The sequence below is a fragment of the Sinocyclocheilus rhinocerous genome, unplaced genomic scaffold, assembly GCF_001515625.1.
Source record: "Sinocyclocheilus rhinocerous isolate Xijiao unplaced genomic scaffold, SAMN03320098_v1.1 scaffold1307, whole genome shotgun sequence".
In the NCBI taxonomy this organism is placed as follows: domain Eukaryota; kingdom Metazoa; phylum Chordata; class Actinopteri; order Cypriniformes; family Cyprinidae; genus Sinocyclocheilus; species Sinocyclocheilus rhinocerous.
In genome coordinates, this window is record NW_015631048.1 from 132,824 (window position 1) to 157,836 (window position 25,013).

The window sequence follows — 25,013 nt, forward strand, 5'->3', positions numbered from 1 at the left end:
ATTTGCGTGTGTACGTATTTTACTTTTGGGAAATGACATCGGGTTTTTTAGTTACGTCTTTATTGATTAGATTTTTGTATTGCTTTATGTGTGTAGTGTTTTGTTTATACTCGTTTCAATGTGTGCGTGTAGGGGTGTGTTTACTCCATCGCTGTGACGTAGGCGCGGGCGCGTGTGATTCGGACCCAGCTAATGGATGTCAGATGTGTTTGTACTGTTCGACTTCGTCATGGAGCCGTTGCAGCGGGGATGAGTACAGGGTTTTTCTCTTTTAAACTGTTCCATATTAAACTCCTCTAATTCCTGTATGCTCCGTTTTTACCCGCGAACCTGAGTCCATTTCGTCTGGAACGGAACCGGCCATGACCGTGGAGCAGAATGTCCTGCAGCAGCACTCTCAGAAGGTAACGCGCGCTGCCCTAACACACAAACCCGGTTCGGTTCGGCTCGGCTCTGTTCGTTTGGTGTCATAAGGAGGTTTATGGGCGCCTTGAAAGTTCCAGTGGTTCGGTTTGATTGCTGAGGCCTAGTGTTAGCTACACATTAGCCGCGCTTCACGTTTCTGTATTTGCTTTTATTTGCTGGACTATTTACACTTACACACGTATGAGTTTTAAATCACTTAAACAGTTTAAAACAATAAACAACTATACATAAAACAGCACAAGCCCGCTAAACTAAACGATAACCAGGCGCGTCTGTGCTCTGCAGCAGCACTCTCAGAAGGTAACGCGCGCTGCCCTAACACACAAACCCGGTTCGGTTCGGCTCGGCTCTGTTCGTTTGGTGTCATAAGGAGGTTTATGGGCGCCTTGAAAGTTCCAGTGGTTCGGTTTGATTGCTGAGGCCTAGTGTTAGCTACACATTAGCCGCGCTTCACGTTTCTGTATTTGCTTTTATTTGCTGGACTATTTACACTTACACACGTATGAGTTTTAAATCACTTAAACAGTTTAAAACAATAAACAACTATACATAAAACAGCACAAGCCCGCTAAACTAAACGATAACCAGGCGCGTCTGTGCTAACAGAGCTAAAGCTACTAAACTTCCCCATCAAAACTATCTTAAATCTCACTAAATACCCCGCAGGGTCTCTGTTTCAGTGTTCAGAAGTGTTAAAATACCTCATGTTGAGTTTGTGTTTGGTATAGCGGCTTTGTTTATGTTCTGACACCCACACTGCTGCTTCTTAAAACATATTCATACTTTTGCCCTTTTGTTTGTAAACATTGGGCGTTTCTTGTTGACTTGAGCCATATATTATTGTGTTGTTGTCTGTTTATTGAATCTGTTTTTAAACTTTACATCTTGTCTTGTTGGTTTGTGGTATGTTGATTTCAATTTCGTCTGATTGTAAACAGACTTGAGTAGATGTGTAATTCATATAATCAGTTCATAAACATTCTTCTTACTGATTTGTGTGGTTATTTCATTTGTTTGTAAGCATTAGGGCTTTCTTGTTCTTCGATTTAAATTAAATCCCTAAAGATTACATTTAAATATATGTTTGTAAATAGGCTCTTGATGTATCTCATTTTTGTTGTATTAGTTCATTTGTTTATTTAAAAAATAGACTGTTCTTGTTAGTTTGTGTTATGTATTAGTGTTTTTGTAGATTTAAGTCAAATCTGTTTGTAAACACGTCTGTTTTTTTTGTAGTAGTTGTTTAACATAATACATCTTAAGTGCTCACTGAGGGGTTGTTTTGGCTTTTAATAGTATAATGATCTATTTACTTAAGTAGGCAGATAATTTATCAGAGTATTATGCAGTAACTGAAGAAGTGATCTTCATGAAACTGAATGAGTTACAGCAGGTGGTGGGGAATATAAAACTATGTATTTCGCATAAACTGAAAGTGAACAGGCTGTAAGTTTCAGCAACCCTGATTTGGCTACCAGCTTGTGTTGCTTTATCATGTTACTGTTGTGAAATACGTGTTACATGGCCCATCTCAGGGAGGGGTGTGCCACCTTGGGACGTGCATGCTCCGCACTTACCACGTTTCATGTCATATCTTGAACGCAAAGCATGCAATGCATTAAAAGGTCAGTGCAGCATCCGTTAGCCGTCAGCTGTTAGTTTATGTAATGATGTCACTAACTCAGACTCATGAGGCAAACAGAAGATTGTTTGTAAAATATTCGGTAGAGCCCAAAGTAATGGTTAGATGAGTAGAAACAGATCAGTCATACTGCATTTCGGTCTAGGGAGGAGTGCCGTTCCTCCCTCTTTGGCCTGGCACAGTCTGTGTTTGACTCATGCTGTTCCTGATCGCAGCCAGGACTGAGATAAAGGGCCAGTACTCTGTGTTTCCCAGCCAGAGGTTTGAAATGTTGTTCTGTTTGCTCCTGAGTGGTGTTGGTGACAGCAACCATTTTGGATCCTGGTCTTGCAGAGCCGGACTTTTAATGTTTGATCCATTTGGCAACATATTCTGCCAAAAACACCTACTTAGACAGGAAGAAACATGTAATATGACCAATACAGACTTTTAGAAGTGGGTAGTTTTGAGAATAAACAGTTGTGCTCATGGATATCATATTTATTTCCAGGGTTTGATAACACAAAGATCATAAACTTTAAACGTTAATACTTTCATGATACGACTGCTAAATAAATGAATAAAAAGCTATAAAAATGACATTTAAGCATCACAACATTATACTGTTTAGTGTGAAAATGGATATTTTCCTTAAGCGATTTATTACTAATTTATTAATAACTAGTCACTAATTAGTGTTATTGATGATTAAATTAAAGCAAGCATTAGATAACTGAATGTAAAAAAAGAAAATAAGCATGTACAAATTATATATAAAATATACTTCAATATGGAGGAGTATAGACAGGATGTACAGTCACAGCAAAGATTCAATTTGTTTTGATTTTGTCTGTTTGTTTAAAAATGTGTTTCTCTTACAGCACCAGCAGACATTACTGAACCAGCTGAGGGAAGTTACTGGAACTACAGATGTTCAGCTGTTACAGCAGGCACTGCAGGTGAAATATCGGTTTCATAAACTCAGTAATTAGTATAGTATGGCTCGTATGCTTTATTTGCAACAGATTTGGTAGATGCAAATTTGATATTATTTGTTCAAAGACTAGTAGTTTTATATTGCATGTAATGACAGGTGTTTGAACATCTGTATTTGTGTCCAGGTCAGTAACGGTGACCTAGCTGAGGCGGTGGCCTTTCTCACTGAGAAGAACACCAAGGTCCCGCAGCAAGATGAAGCCACCTATTACCAGACGGCCCAAATCACCAATGATAGATACATCAGTGTGGGCAGCCAGGCTGACACAAGTACGTATTTAAATCTCAGAACAATGATTGGCCGGAATCCAGGGGAAGGTTACACTGCTCTGTGATACAGTGCGATCAAATGCCATGACGCAAATGAAAGCTGAGTGAAGAACCAGCTGTAAATGCTCTGTTCCTGACAGCAAAAATAATTTCTCTGCTTTAGATTTCAATCTGTGCCTGAACTTAATAAGTGGGATTTTAGGATTGATTCATTAACTTCAAAACTGCAGGAGTATATTAGCACTGCTGGGTCGAACCAGAGAATTCATATTTATTCCACACGCCCTGCTGAAAGGAAAGAGATACTGAAATGAGACATCATGTAACCCATAACAGTGGGAGTTCTGGCAGCTCTCTTATAAATACAAGCACATCATCTCCGAGAGCCAGACCTTTAAAAAGCCAGCCTGCCACTTCTCCCAGCTTGCTTCAAATGATGATGAAACAATCTCTAGTTCTACTGCTGAGAAAATGCTGACAGAGGGAATGTTAGTTTGGCATGCTGCCTCGTGTTTTTATTTGAGCTCTCGACATGCGCTTAAACCATATTCAGGATTTTCTCCATCGCTGTGATAGTGTGTTATAACCTCTTGACCAGCCGATTAATTGGGTGATATTTAACCATTTTGATGTTCTCGACAAAAGTGTTCAAAATCCAGTGACTGCCTCAATTAAAAAAAATATATATTTCTGAGTGAATTTTGTGTAAATGCTATGTAAAATAAAAGTTCATTTAACTGTGAAGCATGTCATATTTTGTCATATCCCAATTTAATATGTGGAGAAAACTATTAGTCAAATCAAATTTATTTGTAGGCCTTTATACAATACAGATTGTTTCAGAGCAACTTCACTGTAATAAACAGAAAAAATCACGGTGTTGTTGCTTTTGCATGTATTTTTAAATTCAATGTTGTTAAGTTTAATCATTATTAAATCTTATTATATACTAGAATTTTAAATATTTGTATATTTTAATATCATATATTTGTATACATATTAGATAAGTAGATAAATATAAAAACACACACTCACCATTTGCTAGTAATCCATTTTTGTTCACGTTCAATGTTCCTGTGGTTGTTTCAGATGTAATAGATCTCACTGGAGATGATAAAGATGACCTTCAGAGGGCCATCGCTCTCAGTCTGGAGGAGTCAAACAGGGCCTTCAGGGAGACGGGCATCACTGATGAAGAGCAGGCTATCAGCAGGTGGGGTTTTACTTGTGCTTTTAACTTTTAGCCTGCTGAATATTTTGTATTATTGTAGATTTTAGTACAAAAAAGTGTGCCACATGAGTTATTTCATAACGGTTTTATATGTGGAGTAACCAGACAGGAGTAAAGTTTGGTATCTTTGTGCTTCAGAGTCCTGGAGGCCAGCATCGCCGAGAACAAGGCGAGCCTGAAGCGCACGCACACAGAAGTATGGAGCGATTCACCCAACCCTCACGACAGGAAGCGGCAGGAGAACTGTCCCGTAGGGCTGAAGAACGTGGGGAACACGTGCTGGTTCAGTGCAGTTATACAGGTCAGTGTCAGCCGCTGTGATTGCTTTACAATTAGAAACACATTTGCTTATTTAAAGCTGCAGTCCGTAACCTTTTTTGGTTAAAAATGATCCGAAATCAGTATTTACAGCCAGTGTTCAAAACTATCGCCTTACTTTAGCCCGATTCACCGGTTAGCTTATAATACTGTTTTCGAATTTGAGTGGTACGGCTAGGTTTTCGCAGGAAATTCGAGCATGGCGCTGCATCATTACGTCACGTCTGTAAACATAAAGAAGTTGTCCCGGCTACTAGGCTATCGCATGTGAGGATCCTGCAGGTGGAGGATCGTTTATAACCTTTTCTCACAGCAGCTGGAATAATTAAATGTATCATTTTGATGGCGGATTTTAATCCAGAAAGGAAGTATGTGTTTTATGAAACACATGTGAATGAGATTAAATTATATTCCAGTTTTAAATGTGCTTCTGATTACAGATAGCCTGGGATTACAAAGATTTGTATTTTAAAGAAAACCAGTTCGAAGGGAGCATAATTTGCTTTTTGGGTTAAAAGAATTTCTTAATATGAAATTCGAATGGTATGACAATTAGAGATTAGACTGTACAGAAATTGAAATCTACACGCTAATACACACTATAGGCAATGCTGATGTTGTTAACATTAATCATTTGAGAATAAAGTATAACAATAATAATAATTTGTATGGTTTGATGTGATATAAGCTAACCGATATTTAGATTAAGTCACCATTGGTAGCGCGATTTATTGTAATGCTTTTTTCCTCAGTTGGTCAGAACAAACATGGCAGACTTGTTACTTACTTGTTCAGATGACAATATACAGTGAAAATTCTTATTTTGGTCATATATTCCAAGATGTAGGCTAGAATCTGTGATTGCGAAGTACAGTGAACATCCACACCGGTGCGGTGACTGACTGCCACACCTACTCCTCAAAACATTAGATTCATCCGCACTGGAGGCGTGCCGACTCACAACCCACGCAAGGAAGATAATTCCACAAACAGCTGCAATTGCAGGTTTTCAAACAGAGATGGAGACAAAGAGACAAAACTTATGGACTGCAGCTTTAATTAACTTAAAAACAACAAATGACAGCTTAATGAATTAATTTTAATTGTGTCTTATTGCTTGCATAATACTACAGACAATTTGATTATGGTAGTCCCACATGTGTTTCAGTCTGAATCAAGTCGAGTGGCTTTGTATTGCAGTTATTAATGCAGAGATACTGCTGTATTAGTGCTGTTAATTGCATCAGTATATTTAATTAGGAGAGGATGAAATGAAATATGTGCATCTAGATGGTGCTGGATCATGTTTAGAGCGCTGGGGTAGATGAAATATGCCAAGAAACTATATAATAAACAACACTCAAATGTTTGGGGTCAGTAATAAATTTTTGTGTGAAAAATGACTATTAAGACATTTGACATTTACATTTACAAAAAAATTTCAATTTCAACTTGAACGTTCTGTTCATCAAAGAACAGAAGGAAAGAAATGTTTCTTAAGCAGCAAATCAGCATATTAGAATGATTTCTGAAGGATCGTGCAACACCGAAAACTAAAGTAATGTCAGCTAAAAATTCAGCTTTGCATCACAGGAATAAATTAAAATTTTAAATGTATTATAATTAAAAAAACTGTTATTTAAGTTGTAATGTTACAATAATATTGTAATAATATATTCTCTTATTATATTTAAAAAAAAATTTGCATCAAATAAATGCAGCTTCAGTTAATAAAAGAGACTTCTAAAAAACAAAAGAATCTTAACGACCTCAAACGTTTAAACTGTGTGTATATGGGTGTATATAGTATTGCTTATTAGCATAATTGTAAGTTATTTACTATTAACAAGCATCTTAGCACATTAATAGCACTCATTTTTGTGTTTGTATGTCTGCTTTTTAAAACAACTTTGAAGGTGACTTCAAGTCCTACCAAGGCCTGATTGTTTGTGTCTGTTATACGATGTCAGAACATGAACCATGTTGATAGCTGAGTAATGATCGTTGAGTACTGTCACATGCTGTTTACCTCCTGTGTGTAACCTGATGCCTGAAGAAGCCCCCGCTCATGTAAGAAGCGCAGCCGCTGTGGCGCTCACAGCTCTGTGGATTTATAGATCTGGATGAGGAGACACTAAATGTGTAAATCTGTCACCAAAAACAATCCATCAGTCATTCACACAATGAAACTGTAGTGACACTTCAACTAAGCCTGAAAAAAATGCGTCTGCGGGAAGCACATGCAGTCTTTTTATTTTGTCAAACCAACATATCATCACAAAGTTGTGTTGACATTGGAGCTGTTGCACACTGATCCCAAATACTGATGTTTATCTTTTTATCTATATTTTTCAGTCTCTTTTTAACCTGCTGGAGTTCCAGAGGCTGGTGTTGCATTATCCCCCCCCTGCACGGATGCAGGACTTGCCGCGCAATCAGAAGGTGAGATTGCCGCCCGATAGCCAGCTCACATGCCATAAGAGCTTCCATTTCTCTCCAGCAACTGTGACCTTGCTTGACCTGGTCGGAAAGCCTCAGTTACATGCTGTGACATTATCGTACTGTTGCAAGCACCGATTTTCACCTAACTGACTGGCCTGTGACCAGAGGAGCTGAAGCAGAGGAAGTGCTTTTTCAAGGTCCCTGTATTCTAGCTGTTAAACTGTCACATCAGCTTCTGTGTTCGGCTCAGCAGGCTAGCTGCTGTCTGTGTGATTTCTTTCTTCAGTATGTTCCTCTGGGGCCCCGAGCCTGTGAACAGGGTCAGCAGACATGGCCGGTAATCTGAGCTTAACCTCATCCACTGATAGAAGACCACAGAGCCCTGGATTCATCCTTTTCTCTCTCTTTATTGCTCGTTCTTTTCATCTGCTGGGTCGGTGGAGAAGCTCTAATTTTATAGACTTTAAGCAACTAATCAATTAAAAGTGTCCTCTGAAGAAAAAAATCAGGATGATGTGATCTGGTGTAGGTTTCTGACCCCTGTATGACTTTGAGATTGTTGTAAGGCATAGATATCCTTACTTGAGAGCTGACAGACCTAACTAATCAACTCTAATCATCCAATTCCACTCAACTATTTGCCATCATACCCTATGTCAATGTTAAGTTAACATACAACTCCCCAAAACCAGTGATACATTTTACATTTTTATGCATTTGGCTGACATTTTATGTCAGTTACGTACTCCTTGAGAATCAAACCCATGACCTTGATGTTGCTGTTGCTATGCTCTGCTGTTTGAGCTGCAGGAACACTTCATGTGTTATTAAGGTTTTAATTTGTTCTCCATTTGTGTTCCCATAGGAGCACAGGAACCTGCCTTTCATGCAGGAGCTGAGGTGCCTTTTTTCTTTGTTGGTGGGTTCCAAGAGAAAGTATGTGGACCCGTCCAGGGCCGTGGAGATCCTCAAGGATGCCTTTAAGTCCAGTGAATCTCAGCAGGTAAGTTTCTGTCATTTACATACAGTATGTAGTCTTAAAGGTACAGTGCACCTTAAAGTCTTAGAGATCTTACAGTAGTAACAAAAAGAGTTTCATTCCAAAGATCACTGAATGAGTAAAATTGTGATGTAAAATGAAATGATGCTGGTGCAATATAAAAAGTAGACTCATAAGTGGGCTTCAGGAAAAAACAAAAATGCTGCAAAAATAGGTGCACTTATTGAGCTCTCAATATTTGTGCCAAGGGTCAATCAGTTTTATACACTCTTAGCATCATAGATAAGCCCGACCTTTTGATTAATTTGGTACATGTGACCGCTTTTATTTTGGACACATTTTAGTGCCACATTTGCACTTAGTGAGAGCACAGACAAGGGCAAAATTGTTATTTTCTAGGACCAATTGAGTCCAGTTAAAACAAGAATACATTCGTTCAGGATTTGAATTGGTGCGTTTGTTTGTACAGCAGGATGTGAGTGAGTTCACCCATAAACTCTTGGACTGGCTAGAAGACGCGTTTCAGATAAAGGCAGAGGAGGACAGGTAAGACCATATACATCCCACCAGAATATCTGATGATGCTTTCACAAGCTTTCCACTGTATCTCTGTGTTCCTCTGTCATATCAGTCAGAATGATGTATGACCACACCACAAATTCAGCTGGAACAGACATTAATGATGATTAATGTGGTACATTAACCTGTATGACTTCAATTAGCACCGTTAAATACCCACTGAAGACAGTCCTCATGTGACTCCTACAGCCAAAGGACACCGACTCCTCTAGTTCAGAACATTTCCAGCACCATGTGACTCCATGTTTGCTCTTGTTCTACACAGAGAGGGAGAGAAGCCGAAGAACCCGATGGTTGACCTGTTTTATGGACGTTTCCTGGCTGTGGGCGTCCTGGAAGGTGAGTATTCATCGGATGAGTCTTCTCTCCTAGTTAATGAAAAGTGACCTTGCGCTAATGTGATGTGGAGAACCCAAGTTCTAAAATGAAGTAATGGTTGTTGATGTGTGAGTGGCGTTGGGCTTATTGTACATGACAGCACTGATCATAGCTGGTTACATACAGACAGTTTAGTCGGTGAACATTTTACCTTGTCAAGATGTTAGAATCTTAAGATTTCCTGCATGTGCACTTGTCTTGTTCATTTTTGAGTATTAAATGTATCAAAATATTCCTGTAAATCTAGTAAAACCTCACAAAAATGTACTATTTTTGTACATGTACTAATAAGCACATTGGCATTCATACAGTAAGTGTAGGGTCAGTAAGACTTTAAAAAATTGTAATTGTAGTCAGCAAAGATGCATTAAATGGATCAAGCAATGACATTTGTAATGTTTCAAAAGATTTCTATTTTAAATAAATGGGAAAAAAAATCACAGTGTCCACAAAAATATTAATCTGCACAAGTGCAGCACTGATCATATTAAGAAATGTTTTTTTAAGCACCAAATGAGCATATCTGTATGATTTCTGAGGGATCATGTGACAATGAAGACTGGAGTAATTGCTGCTGAAAATAATCAGCTTTGAATAATATACCCTAATAATAACAAATGTAGTGTAATTCAAGTAAAGTGTGCATGACGGGAGCATGTAGTTATTTCATTTTTACGTTTGTGTACTGCATAAAGCATTTCTGGCCAAAACCAAAACAAATTGGCATGTTTGTTTGGGTATTTTTTTCTTGTGCATGACACACTTTCACAGTATCTATATGGTGGCCGCTAAATAAAGAGATTACACTCATAAGATTATCATTATGCAGAGCACGTTGTGGAGCATATTTAAAGACAATGATGTGAGTTTGTGTGTTTTTACAGGAAAGAAATTTGAGAACACTGAGATGTTTGGGCAGTACCCTCTCCAGGTGAACGGCTTCAAAGATCTGCACGAGTGTTTAGAGGCAGCCATGATAGAGGGCGAGATCGAGTCTTTGCATTCTGTCGAGAATTCCGCCAAATCAGGGCAAGAGGTTTGTAGATACAGAGGTTGTCTCTTTTTCTTTTTTTTTCTATCCCAGGGCACCAAAATCTGCTCAAACATATAAAACAGTTCCTTTTTCAAAGATATCCCTTCTGTTTGCTTCTGTCCAATCAATCTTTGAGGTGAAGAAAAAGAAAACATGTGACCTCTGACCGAGATGTTACATAATGGCTTTTCAGTCATCAGTGCCACCCTAGGCAGATCCCTTTGCCGGAGATTCCCTGGTGTACATTATTCTGGGCACCAATGGGCTGGGATGTTAATGAAAGCCCAGCACACTGTGTCTCTCTCAGGGCTCAGAATGTGATCAGGTCACCGGTGTTCATTCCAGCTGTCAGCATGGGAGGCGGAGCTGGGATGGGTCACATGGATGGGCTTTTCTTGGAGCATGCTGGAGTTAAAATACTACTAAACACAGATTTATGGAAAGTAAATAGTTTTAAGAAATGGCAAGAAAATTCTAGATTCAGAGAAAATGGAGTGTGAAAATTTGTATCAAATTCATTTAAAGACTTTAAAGTAATTTTCTCACTTTCATTGATGTCATATATGGGGGCAGAGAAGACATTTAGCTTTAGTGTTCTTATATACTAATTTTTGGTGTGTTTTTTTCCAGCACTGGTTCACAGAACTCCCACCGGTTTTGACCTTTGAACTGTCAAGGTTTGAGTTTAATCAAACCTTAGGCCGACCTGAGAAGATTCACAACAAGCTAGAGTTTCCCTCCATGCTGTACATGGACAGGTTAGTGCTATCTCTTTTTTAATCTTTATACTTTCTAGATATTTTTAGTTTTTTATATGTATGTAAATGTTTTTTAAATTATTTTTGTCTGTTTTTTAATATTTTGTAAGATGTGGGAAAATCTCACATTGTCTTGAATCATTTCCCAGTGGTAATCCAACCTACATCAATGGTGTCATTGTAATATTTGCGTAATTGTTTTTTTTTTTCTTCCATTAATTAGCATGCTGAATTTTGATTGGCCTATTCTTTCTTGCATTGATTTTATTTTATTTTTCTGGTAGTTTTCTAACCTTGTCTGGTGCACTTTGAGAATCCAGAATTAAGAGCTCCAACTCATTTTCCGTGAACAGAGTAAAAAATCTTTGCTCATACCTGTACTTTAAAGTGGACTTGAACATTTTTTGTTTTGGTTTGTTTCAAGTTGTTTCTTGATTCCTTTATCAAATACTAAGGATTCTGTATATGCAATGCAAAATACCTATGTCTGCAATTGATTCCAGGTACATGGACAGGAACAGAGACATCACGCGGATAAAACGAGAGGAGATCAGAAGACTAAAGGAGCACCTGACCGTTCTTCAGCAGCGACTGGAGAGGTTTGTTAACTCTATTTAGCCTCTGCCCTGATCTAGAAATAACTTGCTGTTAACTTGCATAGCAGGAAAATCTCAGCTTTCCACATGAAAGAAGCTTTCAGATTGTTAATGAAAATATGAAAGTCACATGCTTTGTGACTTGTGACTTGTGCATCAGTTGTGACTGTATTTTTCATGAGTAACAGAATACAGACCGACTAAATGTTTCATATTTTTCTGCTGTCAGTTCATAGAAAACTAACCCTCATTTGTGATCCGTTTTTCCTCAAATTCTCTCTGTGACAGGTATCTGAGCTATGGCTCAGGGCCCAAGCGGTTTCCTCTGGCCGATGTTCTCCAGTTCGCCATGGAGTTTGCATCCAGCAAGCCTGTGTGTACATCACCTGTGGAGGACATTGATACAACAGCACCACCTGGTGCCACGACTGCACTGCTGCCACCTCCAGCAAGGCAAGTTTTTTTCACCTGTCTCAAAACTGAAAATTTATTTAGAATAGCTCTTGTTTTTTTGCTAATGCAATACATTTATGAGATATTAATAAAGCGGTTTTGTGCATGGACTACAGCACAGGGGAGCAACCGGATGCATCTGTCCCACCTGAGGGCTCCGTCTCTGGTCCTCAGGCCCAGCAGCAGCAACAACAACAGCAACAACAGCAAAGAGTTTCGATCCATAAACCGTTCACTCAATCTCGTGTGCCGCCAGATCTACCCATGCACCCCGCCCCACGGCACATCACAGAGGAGGAGCTGCGGGTGCTGGAGGGCTGTCTGCACCGCTGGAGGAGCGAGGTGGAGAACGACACCAGGGGTACAAACGCGCATGCTTGCAAACAAATGCTTATACTTATACAGCCCGATTTCTGTTTCCTGTTGCTTCGGGCTTTGTACATTTACATGTTTCTGTCTGGTGTGTGTCAGATCTGCAGGCCAGTATATCTAGAATCCACAGAACCATCGAGCTTATGTATTCTGACAAGTCCATGATGCAGGTGAGAAGCTTTTTGATATTTCAGATTGTTTCATAAATGACCCCAAAACGAGTTTGTCTTGTTCATGATGATGCGTTTCAGGTGCCATACCGGCTGCATGCTGTTTTGGTCCACGAGGGTCAGGCTAATGCAGGTCACTACTGGGCGTACATCTTCGACCCACATCAACAGCGATGGATGAAATACAATGACATTTCGGTGACAAAGTCATCCTGGGAGGAGCTTGTGCGAGACTCGTTCGGTGGATATCGCAATGCCAGCGCATATTGCCTCATGTACATTGATGATAAAAAACCCTTCCTTATTGAAGGTAACCTAATCTTCATATGCAAATGTATTAATTAAGTAGTGTCTTATGAATTATCAACACAGCTAATGAGCCGAGTAGTGAAATCTAAAGGCTTCCAACTTTCTATTCAAAGATAAAATGGAATTGGTAATCAATTTATTAATAAAAAAAATTAAAATGTAAATAAATTACTTTTCAAATTGCAAAAATAAATGTCTAAAATAGTGTATTTAATTAATCAATTTATTAATTTAAAAATTAAATATTAAAAATGCAATTTAAAGCACAAAATATTTTATTAATATATTCTTTTATTGTTACAAATATGATTTAAAATAAGATTTATTTACATTTTTACTTCTTAATTAATCAATTGATTCCTTATTTTTAAGTGACACTCCAAGTCTTCAATAGTTTATTTATTTGTATTTTGGGTACAATTTGTTCCGTTGAGGGTGTTTTCAAAGAAGCATTTTTTTTAAAGCGTTTTTTAAGGTGTAGGAATTGGTTTCAAACTGTCTGTCAAAATCATATGTGGCTTAATAAAAAAAAAAAAGCAGGTAAGATATGTTCTCATTTAACTCCATGTGTGAGAAATGCTGACTCCATGCTTCTGTGTATCTCAGAGGAGTTTGATAAAGAGACAGGGCAGATGCTCAGCGGCTTGGACAAGCTCCCTCCTGATCTGAAGGAGTATGTAGAGGCAGATAACAAGCTCTTTGAGAGGGAGATGGAGGAGTGGGACGCTCTACAGGCACGCAAACTCCAGCAGGAGAAACTGGCTCTGGCCGCCGCCAGTGTGGCCGCCCAGCCCATGAGCACTGAACCCTGCCCTCCAGATAACACAGGTGAGCCTTTCACATGTCTGAATCTGTGGCCATACCATCTGAAACAACTGTCCTGAGCTCATTCTCTGCTCTCTCAGCTGCCCCTCAGCATGACCCAGAGTACATGGAGCAGCAGTCGCCCACCGGAGACTCCAAACACCTGCAGGAGGACACGGAGAGAGCCATCAGCAAAGCCGCAGCTGAGCATGATGAGAAGAGTCCAGAAGCCCTGCTCAACACAGTAAGACATACATAAACACATGATGTACAAGGTCTGAGTCCTTCAGACAGTTCTGGAGACCAAAACACTCTTTAAAGGGTGCGTTTAGAAAGTTCTGCTGTTCTGTAGTTGGATGTAGGGCAAACATTCATGTCTACAAATGCAGAAATGGCAGTAGGTTTAAATTGTGTATTTCTTTTGTAGGATGTGAAATTTGTGTTAGTTTTCATCTCATACTGTTCATGCTTTTTCCATCTGTCTTATAAACACACTGGACTTTGGGTATTTGGTTCTAATCACTCAAATAACAAAAAAAGAAAGAAAAAAGCTCTTTATCCATGTTGTGTTGCATTTGTGCTTTGCTTCATCCATTAGAATAATGTGCAATTTTTAAAAAATAATTATGCAGTCATTTTCTTATTATGCAAATAAGGTTCTTCATTCGTTATATTACTCATTATTTACTGTAGATAGAGAAGTGTATGTAGCTTTAGCTGATGAGGTTCTGTGGGTTTTGCTGACGATTAAGATTGGATTGACACCAGCCTCCAATATTTCAGTATTGATACTGTTGAAATGTCAGTATATATAATTCAATGTAAATAATTTGTAATATATTTTTGTAGGTCATATACATTCAGTTTTTAAGGAGAAAAAGAAATTGTAATTTTTCAAATTATTTGTGTATTGTGTTCAGCAATTCATTTGTAATTCATCAATAATTAAATGTAAATATTTATATTCTTGTAGGTGACATTTAATTATGTTTAAGGAGAGAAAACAAAATAGTAATTTGTAAAACAAAGTTTTGCAACTCATTTGGAATTAATCGGTAATTATAATAAAATATGTTCATTAAAATTGTAATTAAATATATTTAATAGTGTTTAACTATTTAATAGTAATAGTTCTTTTTAAGGAAAGCAAAATAGTAAGTTGTAAAAATGTTTGACAATTAATTTGTAATTCATCAAAATATTATTTAAAACTATAATTAAAATATTTTTAATTAATTGTTTTTCTTTAGGTGAAATGTTCAGTTTTAAGTAGAGAAAATAGTAATTTGTCAAATAATTTTGTGTGTTGTGTTCGGCAATTCATTTGTAGTTCATCATCAATAATTATAATAAATGTATATTAATTAAAAGAACACATAGACATTTTACTCCCCACATAGTTTCATTCATTCATAAGCTGTCTCGGAGGTTGCATTTGTCATCAGTCATCGAGCTTGTCTCATTTCAGAAAAGTCAAAATGAGAGTAGCAATAGTTTGATTTCCCTGAAAAAACCAAAAGGTTTGGGGTGGAGCTATTTGTGTGTTCAGCCAATCAGAAACATTATCCCAATTGAAATTGGTGATGCTAGTGGCAGATAACACTTAACACACTTTCGCTTTAAAGTACCAAATCTGGTTCATAAAAAAAACCCAGGACAGCTTGTATCCATGATCTCATTGAGATTAATAATGGTGGTAAAAATAATAAATAAATAAGAAACACAAAAGATTAGATCTGGATTAGATGCTCTCTCAGTACTTCTGGCCCATTTTCTCTTTCGGAGAGCTTTTTTTTTTCTCTCTTTCTGTCTCTCTTAGTCTCAGTCATCACATCCCGACAGCGAGGTGACCTCTGACCCCTGTCCTCCCCTTGACCCTGAACAGGATGACACTGCCTCCTCTCCGCCCGCACCTCAGCGGGTGGTTGAGGTGGCCATTCCTAATGTAGGAACCTTTGTCATTCAGTCGAAGGAGGGAGGTTATGATGATGAGGTAGAGTCCCAATAAAAAGAGTTCGGTCATGAGCGTGCAGCCCTAAAACTCCCAGCATCCTTTTCACAACCTGCTCTGACATGCCAAACCCATTTCAGATTAACATTATATGCAAGTTACTCCCAGTGGACTCCCAAACTACTAACGCTGCCCCCGGTAAAACGTTACAAAAGAGGAAATGTCCTGTTTTGCCTGTCTTTTCTTTCTTTTCCTTCATGAAGCATGTAGCGCAGGCTTCAGATCATTGTGTTATTTATTTTCACATTTTAATTTACCGTCTACACAGCTAACTATGGTGTTCATTACTTATTTAAAGAAGCAGAAGACACATTAACCTGCATGACAATCCTGTTTTGAATGTTTAATCATCTTCAATGCTTGACGTCGAATTAGCTTTTCTGTTCTAAGCTAATTCGTTTACTTCAATGGGTTGGCTTGAGTTCGTTCGGTGGTGGCTGAACTGTGGTGTGATTGGCATGCGGACTGGCCAATGAGAGTTTTGGAGGCGTGGCTGGTATAGTAATATCCTTCCCTCCTTGGGCAGGCGATGATGACCCCAAACATGCAGGGTGTCATAATGGCCATTGGCAAATCCAGGAGTGTTTATGACAAGTGTGGGCCTGAAGCAGCGTTCTTCAAGGTACATGACCTGCTGCATGCCACACCCCCTGTGCATCTCATTAGCTCTTTGACCACACCCCCTCCCTGAGCATCTCATTATCTCTGTGAGCTCACTTTTTACACTGCAGGCTATGGAAAAACCCTCTGCATCCTTTTTTATTATGCTGATAGGGTTCTTTATTTATTATAATTATTCATTATCTACTGTGTGTAGGTTTTGCTGACACCTAAGATTGGATCGATAGCAGCCTCCAGTTCTTTGGTATCAATAGTGATTAAATGAAATTAGTGCTGTCAATATAAAATTCAATGTCAGTTATTCATATTTATTTATTTATTGTAGGTGATAGGCATTCAGTTCTGTTTAAAGTGAAAAAACTAAATATTAATTTGTAAAATAATTTGTATGTGTTGGTAATTAAATTAAATATTTGTATGTAATGTTTTATATATATATAATTCCCACTTTGCTGTTCAGATCAGGTATTGAAACCGTTCAAAAATGACGATCTTGAGGTACCGCAGTAGTTTTTTAGTATTGGTTTACTTTGTCACCATCTGCTGTCAGCTGAATGTAATTGCTGCTGTGTGTTATAAAAGTTTTTTTTTTTAAACTTGCATTGGTTTGGGTATCTTTGGCTATGCAGTATTGTGTACTTCACACAACATAGCAAACAAAGTTGAGTGCTAATTAAAACTTTAAAGACAACTCCATTTAAGACAGCAAGTGGTAAGTGAAAATTGTGGACAGAGTGTGACTTTTTAAGATTTTATCAAGGGTCTACATATAAAAAATAGCCTTTCGGCTAATTGTGGCACTTTACAGTCATGTTAACTAAAGGTGGGTTAAGTGATTTCTGGTAGCCAATGTTGATATTTCAAATCACCAAAACAAACACGCCCCTACCCCAAAAGGGTGTCACCCCTATTTTGATAGCTCCGCCCCACACATACGAACGCAACCCAGGCAACGATTATGACACACAAACATATTCAAGCAAAAGCCAGCATATATTTTTTTTCTGTGAAACAAAGCAAAACCAATGTTACTCACCTATCGAGAAGAAACAAAGCAACCTCGGCGTCCGATCGCAGACCTCGGCTCCTTGAGTTCTCTCCAGTGCTGGAAAGCTGATCCGTTATGTACATGGGTCCTACTTATTGCCTTATCGTAAGCCTTCTTTTGTTCCGCAGACATTTTCCTCTTAAGCATCATATGACCCCTTTAATTGTTTCATTGGCAGATCTCAATAGGCCTCTGATTTGTGCCTTCACTTGTTGTCCAGCTGTGTATTTTCACTCTGCACACAGGCTATTTCTACAACTAAAGAAGTTTGAGTCACATACATTACAACCACATGCACCGAATCAGGCATTACTTTTTTGTATCTTCTTGTGTAGATGGAAAGATTCAATTATTTTCTTGCTCATGTGCATTTCTAAATAAACACATCCATCTCTGCATATCTTTAACTCTTTTTATTTCTTTCCAACTGTCTCTCGACTTCTTTCTATCTCTTAACAGGCGATGAAAGTAGAGTACACTCGTTTACTGAGGTTCGCTCAGGAGGACACGCCCCCCGAGAGGGACTACCGATTGCATCACGTCATTGTTTACTTCATTCACAACCAGGTGCCCAAAAAGATTGTGGAGAGAACTCTGCTCATGCAGTTTGCCGACAGAAACCTTATCAGTATTGCCACCTTTTGCAGGAGATTGTATTTCTTTCAGCACCCAAAAACTAAAGCAATGACCAAGATTTCCTAAAATGCGGTACAACAGGGTTGGTGAAATCATGCAGTGTTGTGGATAAGGAAGCAGTTTGCATGTTCTCACTACTTTATTTTTAATTGTACTTTGTCATTTAAAAATGATCTTATGCTACTTCTTCTGGCACAGGTGTGGCATCAGGATTACAGGAAATTCCGTGACACGACAGTGTTTCTATTGATCGGCCTGGAATTATTCTTAAAGAAGAGGTGAAGCTTTTGTCTTTTAATTCTTGAATTTTCTTTTAATTTAAGATGGACATTCTGTCGATCGAAACAGATGAAATGGAGGAAACAGCCCTTACCAGAATCCTTTTCTGTGATATCACCACTAGATGGCAGCATATTGTGCTTTATCAACTCAAAACAGAACTAAAAACTAAAAGTTGCCACAGTCAAGAAACATTTATCTTGTAGCCTTTTACTAATGTCCTTATGCTTTATTAGGACTGCATATATATACACACACATATATATATATATATATAAATTAAAAACCCATATTAATATGCTTTTCATTTATTTTATTGCAGTTACGTGGAATCATTGATGTACCTGATCTACGCCTATCAATACAACAAAGAGCTCCTGGCAAAAGGGCCGTACAGAGGCCACAATGAGGAGCTGATCGCACATTACCGCAGAGAGTGCCTGCTAGTAAGTAAATCAACCACCTCCTCTTAACCCGGATCTACGACCAGCTCAAACTGTGCTCCTAACAGCTCTCAGATCAGTATTATTTGTGCCAATGCACACGCTTTCCTGTAAACATTGTTTCTAACACCAGTGACTGGAACAAATCTGGTTAGTATTTCAGTACAGAGTGCATTAAAGGCAATAGTTTGCATATATGTGGTTTTGCAAATACAGTTTGAATAAACATTTTATCTGTCAAGTCCAAAATGCCTTTTTCATTTCCTGTCAAAGTTTCGCTTGGGGGGGGGAAGAGCATTTTTCATACTTTTATGGCATTTGGATTCACTTAGATTTAAAAGTTGAAGCTTCTAGTTGTTGCTGTTGGAAATCAACTGTAATAAACATTTGCTTTGACTTTACAATTCACTGCCGTTCTCCCCATCTATGTACCCGGTGACCCCCACATGGCCACTGTGCTCATAATATAATCATCAGTCCTGGAATAGGAAGCGTACTGGGCTCAGTGCGTAAACACATTAGCGGGAAGCACGTCGTTGTCCTTGTTTCACCTTTTGCGAGCGCTGCAGAGGACTTGACTTCATCTCAAGCTGTGCTGTTTACCCTCTGCTCACTTTAATTGAAAATACTGCTAACATTGACATAGCTAATGTGCTGCAATGTTTTTTTCTTTTTCGCATTCTAGCTAGTTGCTCATTCCAGTTGAGTGGCAAAAGGGGTTAGAGAGTTTACCTGCCGCATTCAAAGTTTGAGAGTGTTTAATTGCATAGCAAAGAACATCAGCTTTTTGCGTCAATAAAAAACGTTCTCGGATGTGGAGGATGTTTCTATGTATTGATATTTGTGGGCTTTTTTTTTGTGTGTCTCGCAGAAGGTGAATGAACACGCGGCTGCCCTCTTTGAGACAGGCGAGGAGACTGAAGTGAACACTGGTCTGAGCATCATGAACGAGCTGGTGGTGGCGTGTATTCCACTGCTGCTGGTGGATGAGATGGAGGAGAAAGACACGGTGGCTGTCGAAGACATGAGGAACCGATGGTGTTCATACCTGGGCCAGGAAATGGAGCGTAAGTCTTAAGGGTGGGAATTTTTATTTTATTCACGGGGTCACAATCAGCTCGATTTAGAAATCAAATTCAGTATTAAAGCTTAGTACAAAAATAACAATTCTGAAAGTTTTTTGGATGATCGTGTTCAATGTGAGTTTCAATTATTTTTCTAACCTTATATGTATGTGTCATCTATTACTGTATGTCAAATTCTTATATTTAATCAGTAAATACAATTAGAGTAATAAGAGACTATAGGGCTGTTACCAATCAAATTAAACCAGTATCGAAATAAGCCACATTTGACACGGAAATTGCATCTGAAGTGGCATTTAGATTTATTTGCACAGACTTTAATGCACCTCAAATGTGGGATAAATGCATTTACACTGCACTTGCAATTGCATAAATAATACTATAAGATTGTTTTAAAAAAGTTTTACTTTTTTTTTTTTATATAAAATGTAATGATTTTAAAAATGAAATTCTTTAAATGTGAAACTAAAATTGACAGTAGGTGGTGGCAAGTATTAATGAGTAAGTCATTGAATAATTCATTCAAACAATTCATTCAAAACAGCAGATTCATTAAGAAACAAATTCTGCATTTATGCCATGTCATAATTACTATAATTTCAAGATGACAACATATGACGTTCTACTTGGAGCTGTTCACATCCTTGGACTCGGAACTATGGCACTATCAATGCCTAAACATGGCGCCTAATGAATCTGACATGGTCAGGTGGTACAAGTTGTAGATCTCAGAAAATTCCCAGTTCTCAAGTTGTAATTACGAGTTCTATGAGGACGTGTACGCATTTTACAAGTTGGTATCTCGTAATCACGGTAATTATGATATGACGTGAATGTACCTAAAGCAAGTAACTGGCTGCATCTGAAATCGCATACTTCCTTACTATATAGTAGGCAAAAAAACAGAATGTGAAAGAGAAGTATGCCAGAATTCACAGTATTCATAGAAGAGTAGGCAACCCACCTACCCAGATTACTTACCTCTTCCACCGAGATTCAATAGTGCACATTCAATGGACACTTTACTATCCCGTGAGGCCACGGGAGAGGATTTTGTGAATGGCAGAGAAGCAGAAACTGACTAGTAGGTCACATGACATTGACAACATGAGGAATGTAGTGCATTCATACTATATAGCACTTTCTTTTAAAGAAATTACTTATTCAAAAGAAGTACCTACTGAGAGAGTATGCCATTTCGGATGCAGCCACTGTTTTTATGAATAAATCATTGAATCACTCAAACAAATCCTTTACGGATTTATTCAGGAATGAAATACTGTTCAGTGTTGCAGCGGTTCTGATGTGGCTTTATTTTGAACTATTTTCTTTGTCATTGAAAATATTTTCTAAGAGACTACATCATGTTTTTGTGAGTGAGTGTATTCTCTGAACTTTCCGGGTGCTGCACTACTCTTGCAAATGACTTCCACCTTCTTTGTCAACCGCTTTCTAATTAATAGATAATTGTTCCATCTCAAAATTGTCTTTTTCTTCTCCAGCTAATCTCCAGGAGAAGCTGACCGACTTCCTGCCCAAGCTGCTCGACTGCTCAACCGAGATCAAAAGCTTTCATGACCCTCCCAAACTACCTTCATACTCCACGCTGGAGCTGTGCGAGCGTTACGGCCGGGTCATGACGTCACTCACCCTGAGTCGAACCCCTGCAGACGGCAGATGAGCTGCGCAGACTTCATCTCCCCTCAACTAACACATGCCTTCCTTAAAGCAGGGCTTTCCCAAACCTACTAACCTTTCCTTTCTCTTTTGCTGCTAGAGATTTTACCTTATCCTTATCGGTATTATTAATATTATTTTGAGGATTCTGTTATATTTTAAAGCTAATGCAACAGTAAGAATGGCGTGAAACTGAGCAGAGACGAAGAAGCATTAGACGGATAGTTCACTCAAAAATAAAAGTTTAGACATCATTTGTTTACTTCATGTTGTTCCAAACCCATATGAAAAGGAGATGTCTAGCAGAATGTTCAAGCTGCTGGGACCAGGGACAGCTGTGGTTGGAAAGAAGAAAGTTATATGGACTCTAAAATACTTGAGGGTAAAGAAATGAGGCTGAATTTTCATTTTCAAGTGAACTATCCCTTCAAAGCGAAGAATGGTATCATGTTTGGTGCTTTAGACATTGGCGCATGCAGCTTTAGGTTTGTGAAACGAGGTTGAGGATTCATTTCAATGTTTTGTTTTATTTTCCCTCATCTTCCCTTTTCACATGAGAAGCGGGTCAACCTGCCGCGCCGCCCTCAGTTACAGTGTTACTGCATTGTTTTGTTTTTTCTAAGGACGGTGAGTCAAAAAGCTGGAGGCTCTCGGATGGGTCTGCGGACCTGACGACTGGGACTTTAACACAAGTTTTAAGTGCTGTGGTTGGCAGCCATGGGACATACTGTGGCTGTTAATACATTGAGAGAATAAAGTTTTTATTTATGGCTCTTTTAGGCCAGATACATATTTTTTTAAATGTTCCTCCTAATCTTTATTGAACTTCGCATTGAATGAAACTGTGCTGTGCTACTTTGGGTATCTCAAAGAGAACGGAGTATGTTTTCCCCATGGACTTGGATAGATTTGACTGCATCTGAATCCTTTTTAGATTCTTCCTGAGTTTGGTTTTCCATAAGAAGTTTCGTAGATACAGAAAAAGCCAGGTATTGAGTAAAAAGGCACACACACTACTGCTTTCCCAAAGAATACTGATAAGAACACAGTACTATATTGAATCTGTCTTTCACAGTCCATCGCTGTGCATTCATAGTACAATGTGCCGAGTGAACTTTCATTGTTGCATTGCTAGCTTCAAGGGGGATTTGATGCCAAGCATCAACTAGAACTGAAAGTTTAGCATTCACACTGGTGGAAAATTCCTGAATGGACGCACTCAGCATTACCATTGTACATACACCCTTATTTGTGTCAAAAAGTGTGATTTATTATTTTATTTTTTTTGATCAGAGCAGCTTGTTCAGCACATATGACTTTAAAGGCTATTAAACAAAGCTGACACAAATAAACAAACCAAAACCCACTGTAAATGCATGATTCTCTCTGATTTAATGCACTGCTCCACAAGTGAGTGACTTGGGGGAGGGGTGTATGACCGTGGCCACGCCTTCCTCACGTTTGACCACACCCACACTTATTGCACTGCTATAAATTCCTGTTTGATGCCGTTTTTATCTTTCCGTAGGTCTTCTGGTCATCATGGTGCAATACATTTGAGCAATTCTAAGAAGCCATCTTTAAAAACTGCAAGCAGGCATAGGCTTTCTAGGAACAGTTTTATTGTATTAGATTTCTGCCAGAACTGTGCACCCAATGACCCACTTTAGAGAGAAATAAGGTGTTGGCTAGATGCAGAGCAGTCACTTTATCACAAGATTAACCAAAGACTTGTTTGTTAAACAGAGAGGAATGAATGGAATGACTGAAGGCAGTAAATACAATTTCTTCTGTGTGGATTAACTGCACACAGTAATCTATTACCCAGATCCAGCCTAAAAACCTCATTACTGTAAGTGTGCATTAACTGAAGGTAAGACTAAATGTGTTATTAAGATCAAGTTGCATTCATTTTTTTAAAATTAGTATTTGACAATGCTTTATTCAGGTAAAAACTACAATCAATAACAATAAAAAATACATTAAATATTGTGTGAGATTTGTATAGATTTAAGTGATAGACGTTGCGCATGAGGTCAGTTTGGCGCGAAACTGTAATAATCCGCGTGTAGTGATTTGACACCGCTGAATTCGCAACAGTCTTACATTCTCTAATTTTAACGACATTTGTTATTTTCTTGCAACAAAAAGCGGTCATTTGTCTTTTCTGGATAATACTTAGGCCAAATGAGGGACATTTCTGCCCTGACATGAAGATTTTTAGGAAGGTAATGAGTGACTTGTTTCGTTTCTTTACTTCAGCTCAAACTAAACATCCTAACTGACAACTGAAATACCGAAGTCAATCAACATTCACAAAAATGAATATATATCACAAATAATGTTATCATCTCAAGTTTGGATTCTGACGACACTTGAAGAATCAGGAAAAGATTAATATGACACTCGGAGGAAGCTGGTTAGTTTGGGGCCAAATTTTGGTTTGTAGTTATTTATAAACGTAGCCTATTTAAATATTTTAGAATTTTCCTTTTTGTACTGGTAACAGAATTGGATGAATTTGTTTAATTTTATATAAATTTGTATTTAAAAAAACAGAAAAGTTAAGAGAAATCTTCCTCACAGTTGTGGACTTAAAAAAACGTTTAAAGCTTAAGTTTAATAAGACATGACTATATGAATGTACATTAATTCATAAAATGTGAAACATTATATAATGTAATAATGTTTCTTAATAACATTGTTTCATTTTTTTCTGAATGACAACCATACAATAATTCATAAATTGATGTTTTCCCACCTTACAAGTTTTGCAGTTTTCCTTATTGCCTTTTTAGGAATATATTAATCCAGGGCATCCGTATTCCCCCAGTATTCATAATAGTGGTCGACCAATATGGGTTCAATAGCTAATTCCTCAATTATTACATGTGTTCCCTCCTGATCCTGAATATGTGCATTCAGCCTTGGATTACTCCTCAATATGAAATTCCTGCAGAGCGGCTTTACTGGGACCATCTTAATCTGTGAAAGGATTTATCTGCTTATGTGTCATTATCTAACCACGTCCAGACAACCGGAACTGCTGCTTACCTTGTAATTGAGTTTTTGTCCTCTCGTCTTTCTTCTTCACTTCAATGAATCATTGCTTTCTGATGCCTTCGGGGGCTTTTTTTTTATTAGTTTGTTATCAAAAGGTCAGGTGGTGTATCTGTTAAACATGACTTGTCCCAACTGTTGACTGTCACACGCCGCTGATAACAGCCTGCCCGTTTCCATGGAGATATTTCATTGTCTGACTCTCTAGACGCCCGGTGACACCTGACACGTCGGGCCCGGGGGTCGCGGTTGGCCGTGCGAGTCAAAAATCGAAGGCTCAGCTGCCCTCTGCATCTGCTGTGGGTCCACAGAGACATTAGCAAATACATCGCAAAATGCAGGGGCCTGTATCTGTACCTAAATCACTGCTTCTTTTAATAATGTGAGGCCATTTGTC

General features: G+C 38.3%; 1 protein-coding gene across 2 annotated transcripts; it reads left to right on the forward strand.

The window, feature by feature from the left end:
• Nucleotides 1-164: 164 nt before the first annotated feature.
• Nucleotides 165-22,919, forward strand: LOC107741130 (ubiquitin carboxyl-terminal hydrolase 25-like). Of its 2 annotated transcripts, XM_016553723.1 has the most exons (25): nt 165-404; nt 2,929-3,006; nt 3,169-3,313; nt 4,403-4,526; nt 4,683-4,845; nt 7,218-7,304; nt 8,170-8,307; nt 8,774-8,850; nt 9,149-9,222; nt 10,146-10,297; nt 10,925-11,052; nt 11,556-11,651; nt 11,937-12,101; nt 12,218-12,462; nt 12,573-12,643; nt 12,725-12,953; nt 13,559-13,780; nt 13,858-14,000; nt 15,576-15,749; nt 16,294-16,389; nt 17,896-18,089; nt 18,186-18,350; nt 18,674-18,797; nt 19,666-19,861; nt 21,382-22,919. In XM_016553723.1, the coding sequence occupies exons 1-25, from the start codon at nt 363-365 to the stop codon at nt 21,558-21,560; spliced, it is 3,507 nt and encodes a 1,168-aa protein (XP_016409209.1). In that variant the 5' UTR covers nt 165-362; the 3' UTR covers nt 21,561-22,919. The 2 variants fall into 2 exon arrangements, with proteins under 2 accessions (XP_016409209.1, XP_016409210.1); XM_016553724.1 differs by lacking the exons at nt 15,576-15,749; nt 16,294-16,389.
• Nucleotides 22,920-25,013: the final 2,094 nt, after the last annotated feature.

Coding starts and splice junctions, on each gene's coding strand:
- LOC107741130 (XM_016553723.1), top strand. CDS start 363: ATGACCGTGGAGCAGAATGTCCTGCAGCAGCACTCTCAGAAG. Junction 8,851..9,148: donor ATAAAGGCAGAGGAGGACAG/GTAAGACCATAT, acceptor TGTTCTACACAG/AGAGGGAGAGAAGCCGAAGA. Junction 12,954..13,558: donor AAAACCCTTCCTTATTGAAG/GTAACCTAATCT, acceptor TGTGTATCTCAG/AGGAGTTTGATAAAGAGACA.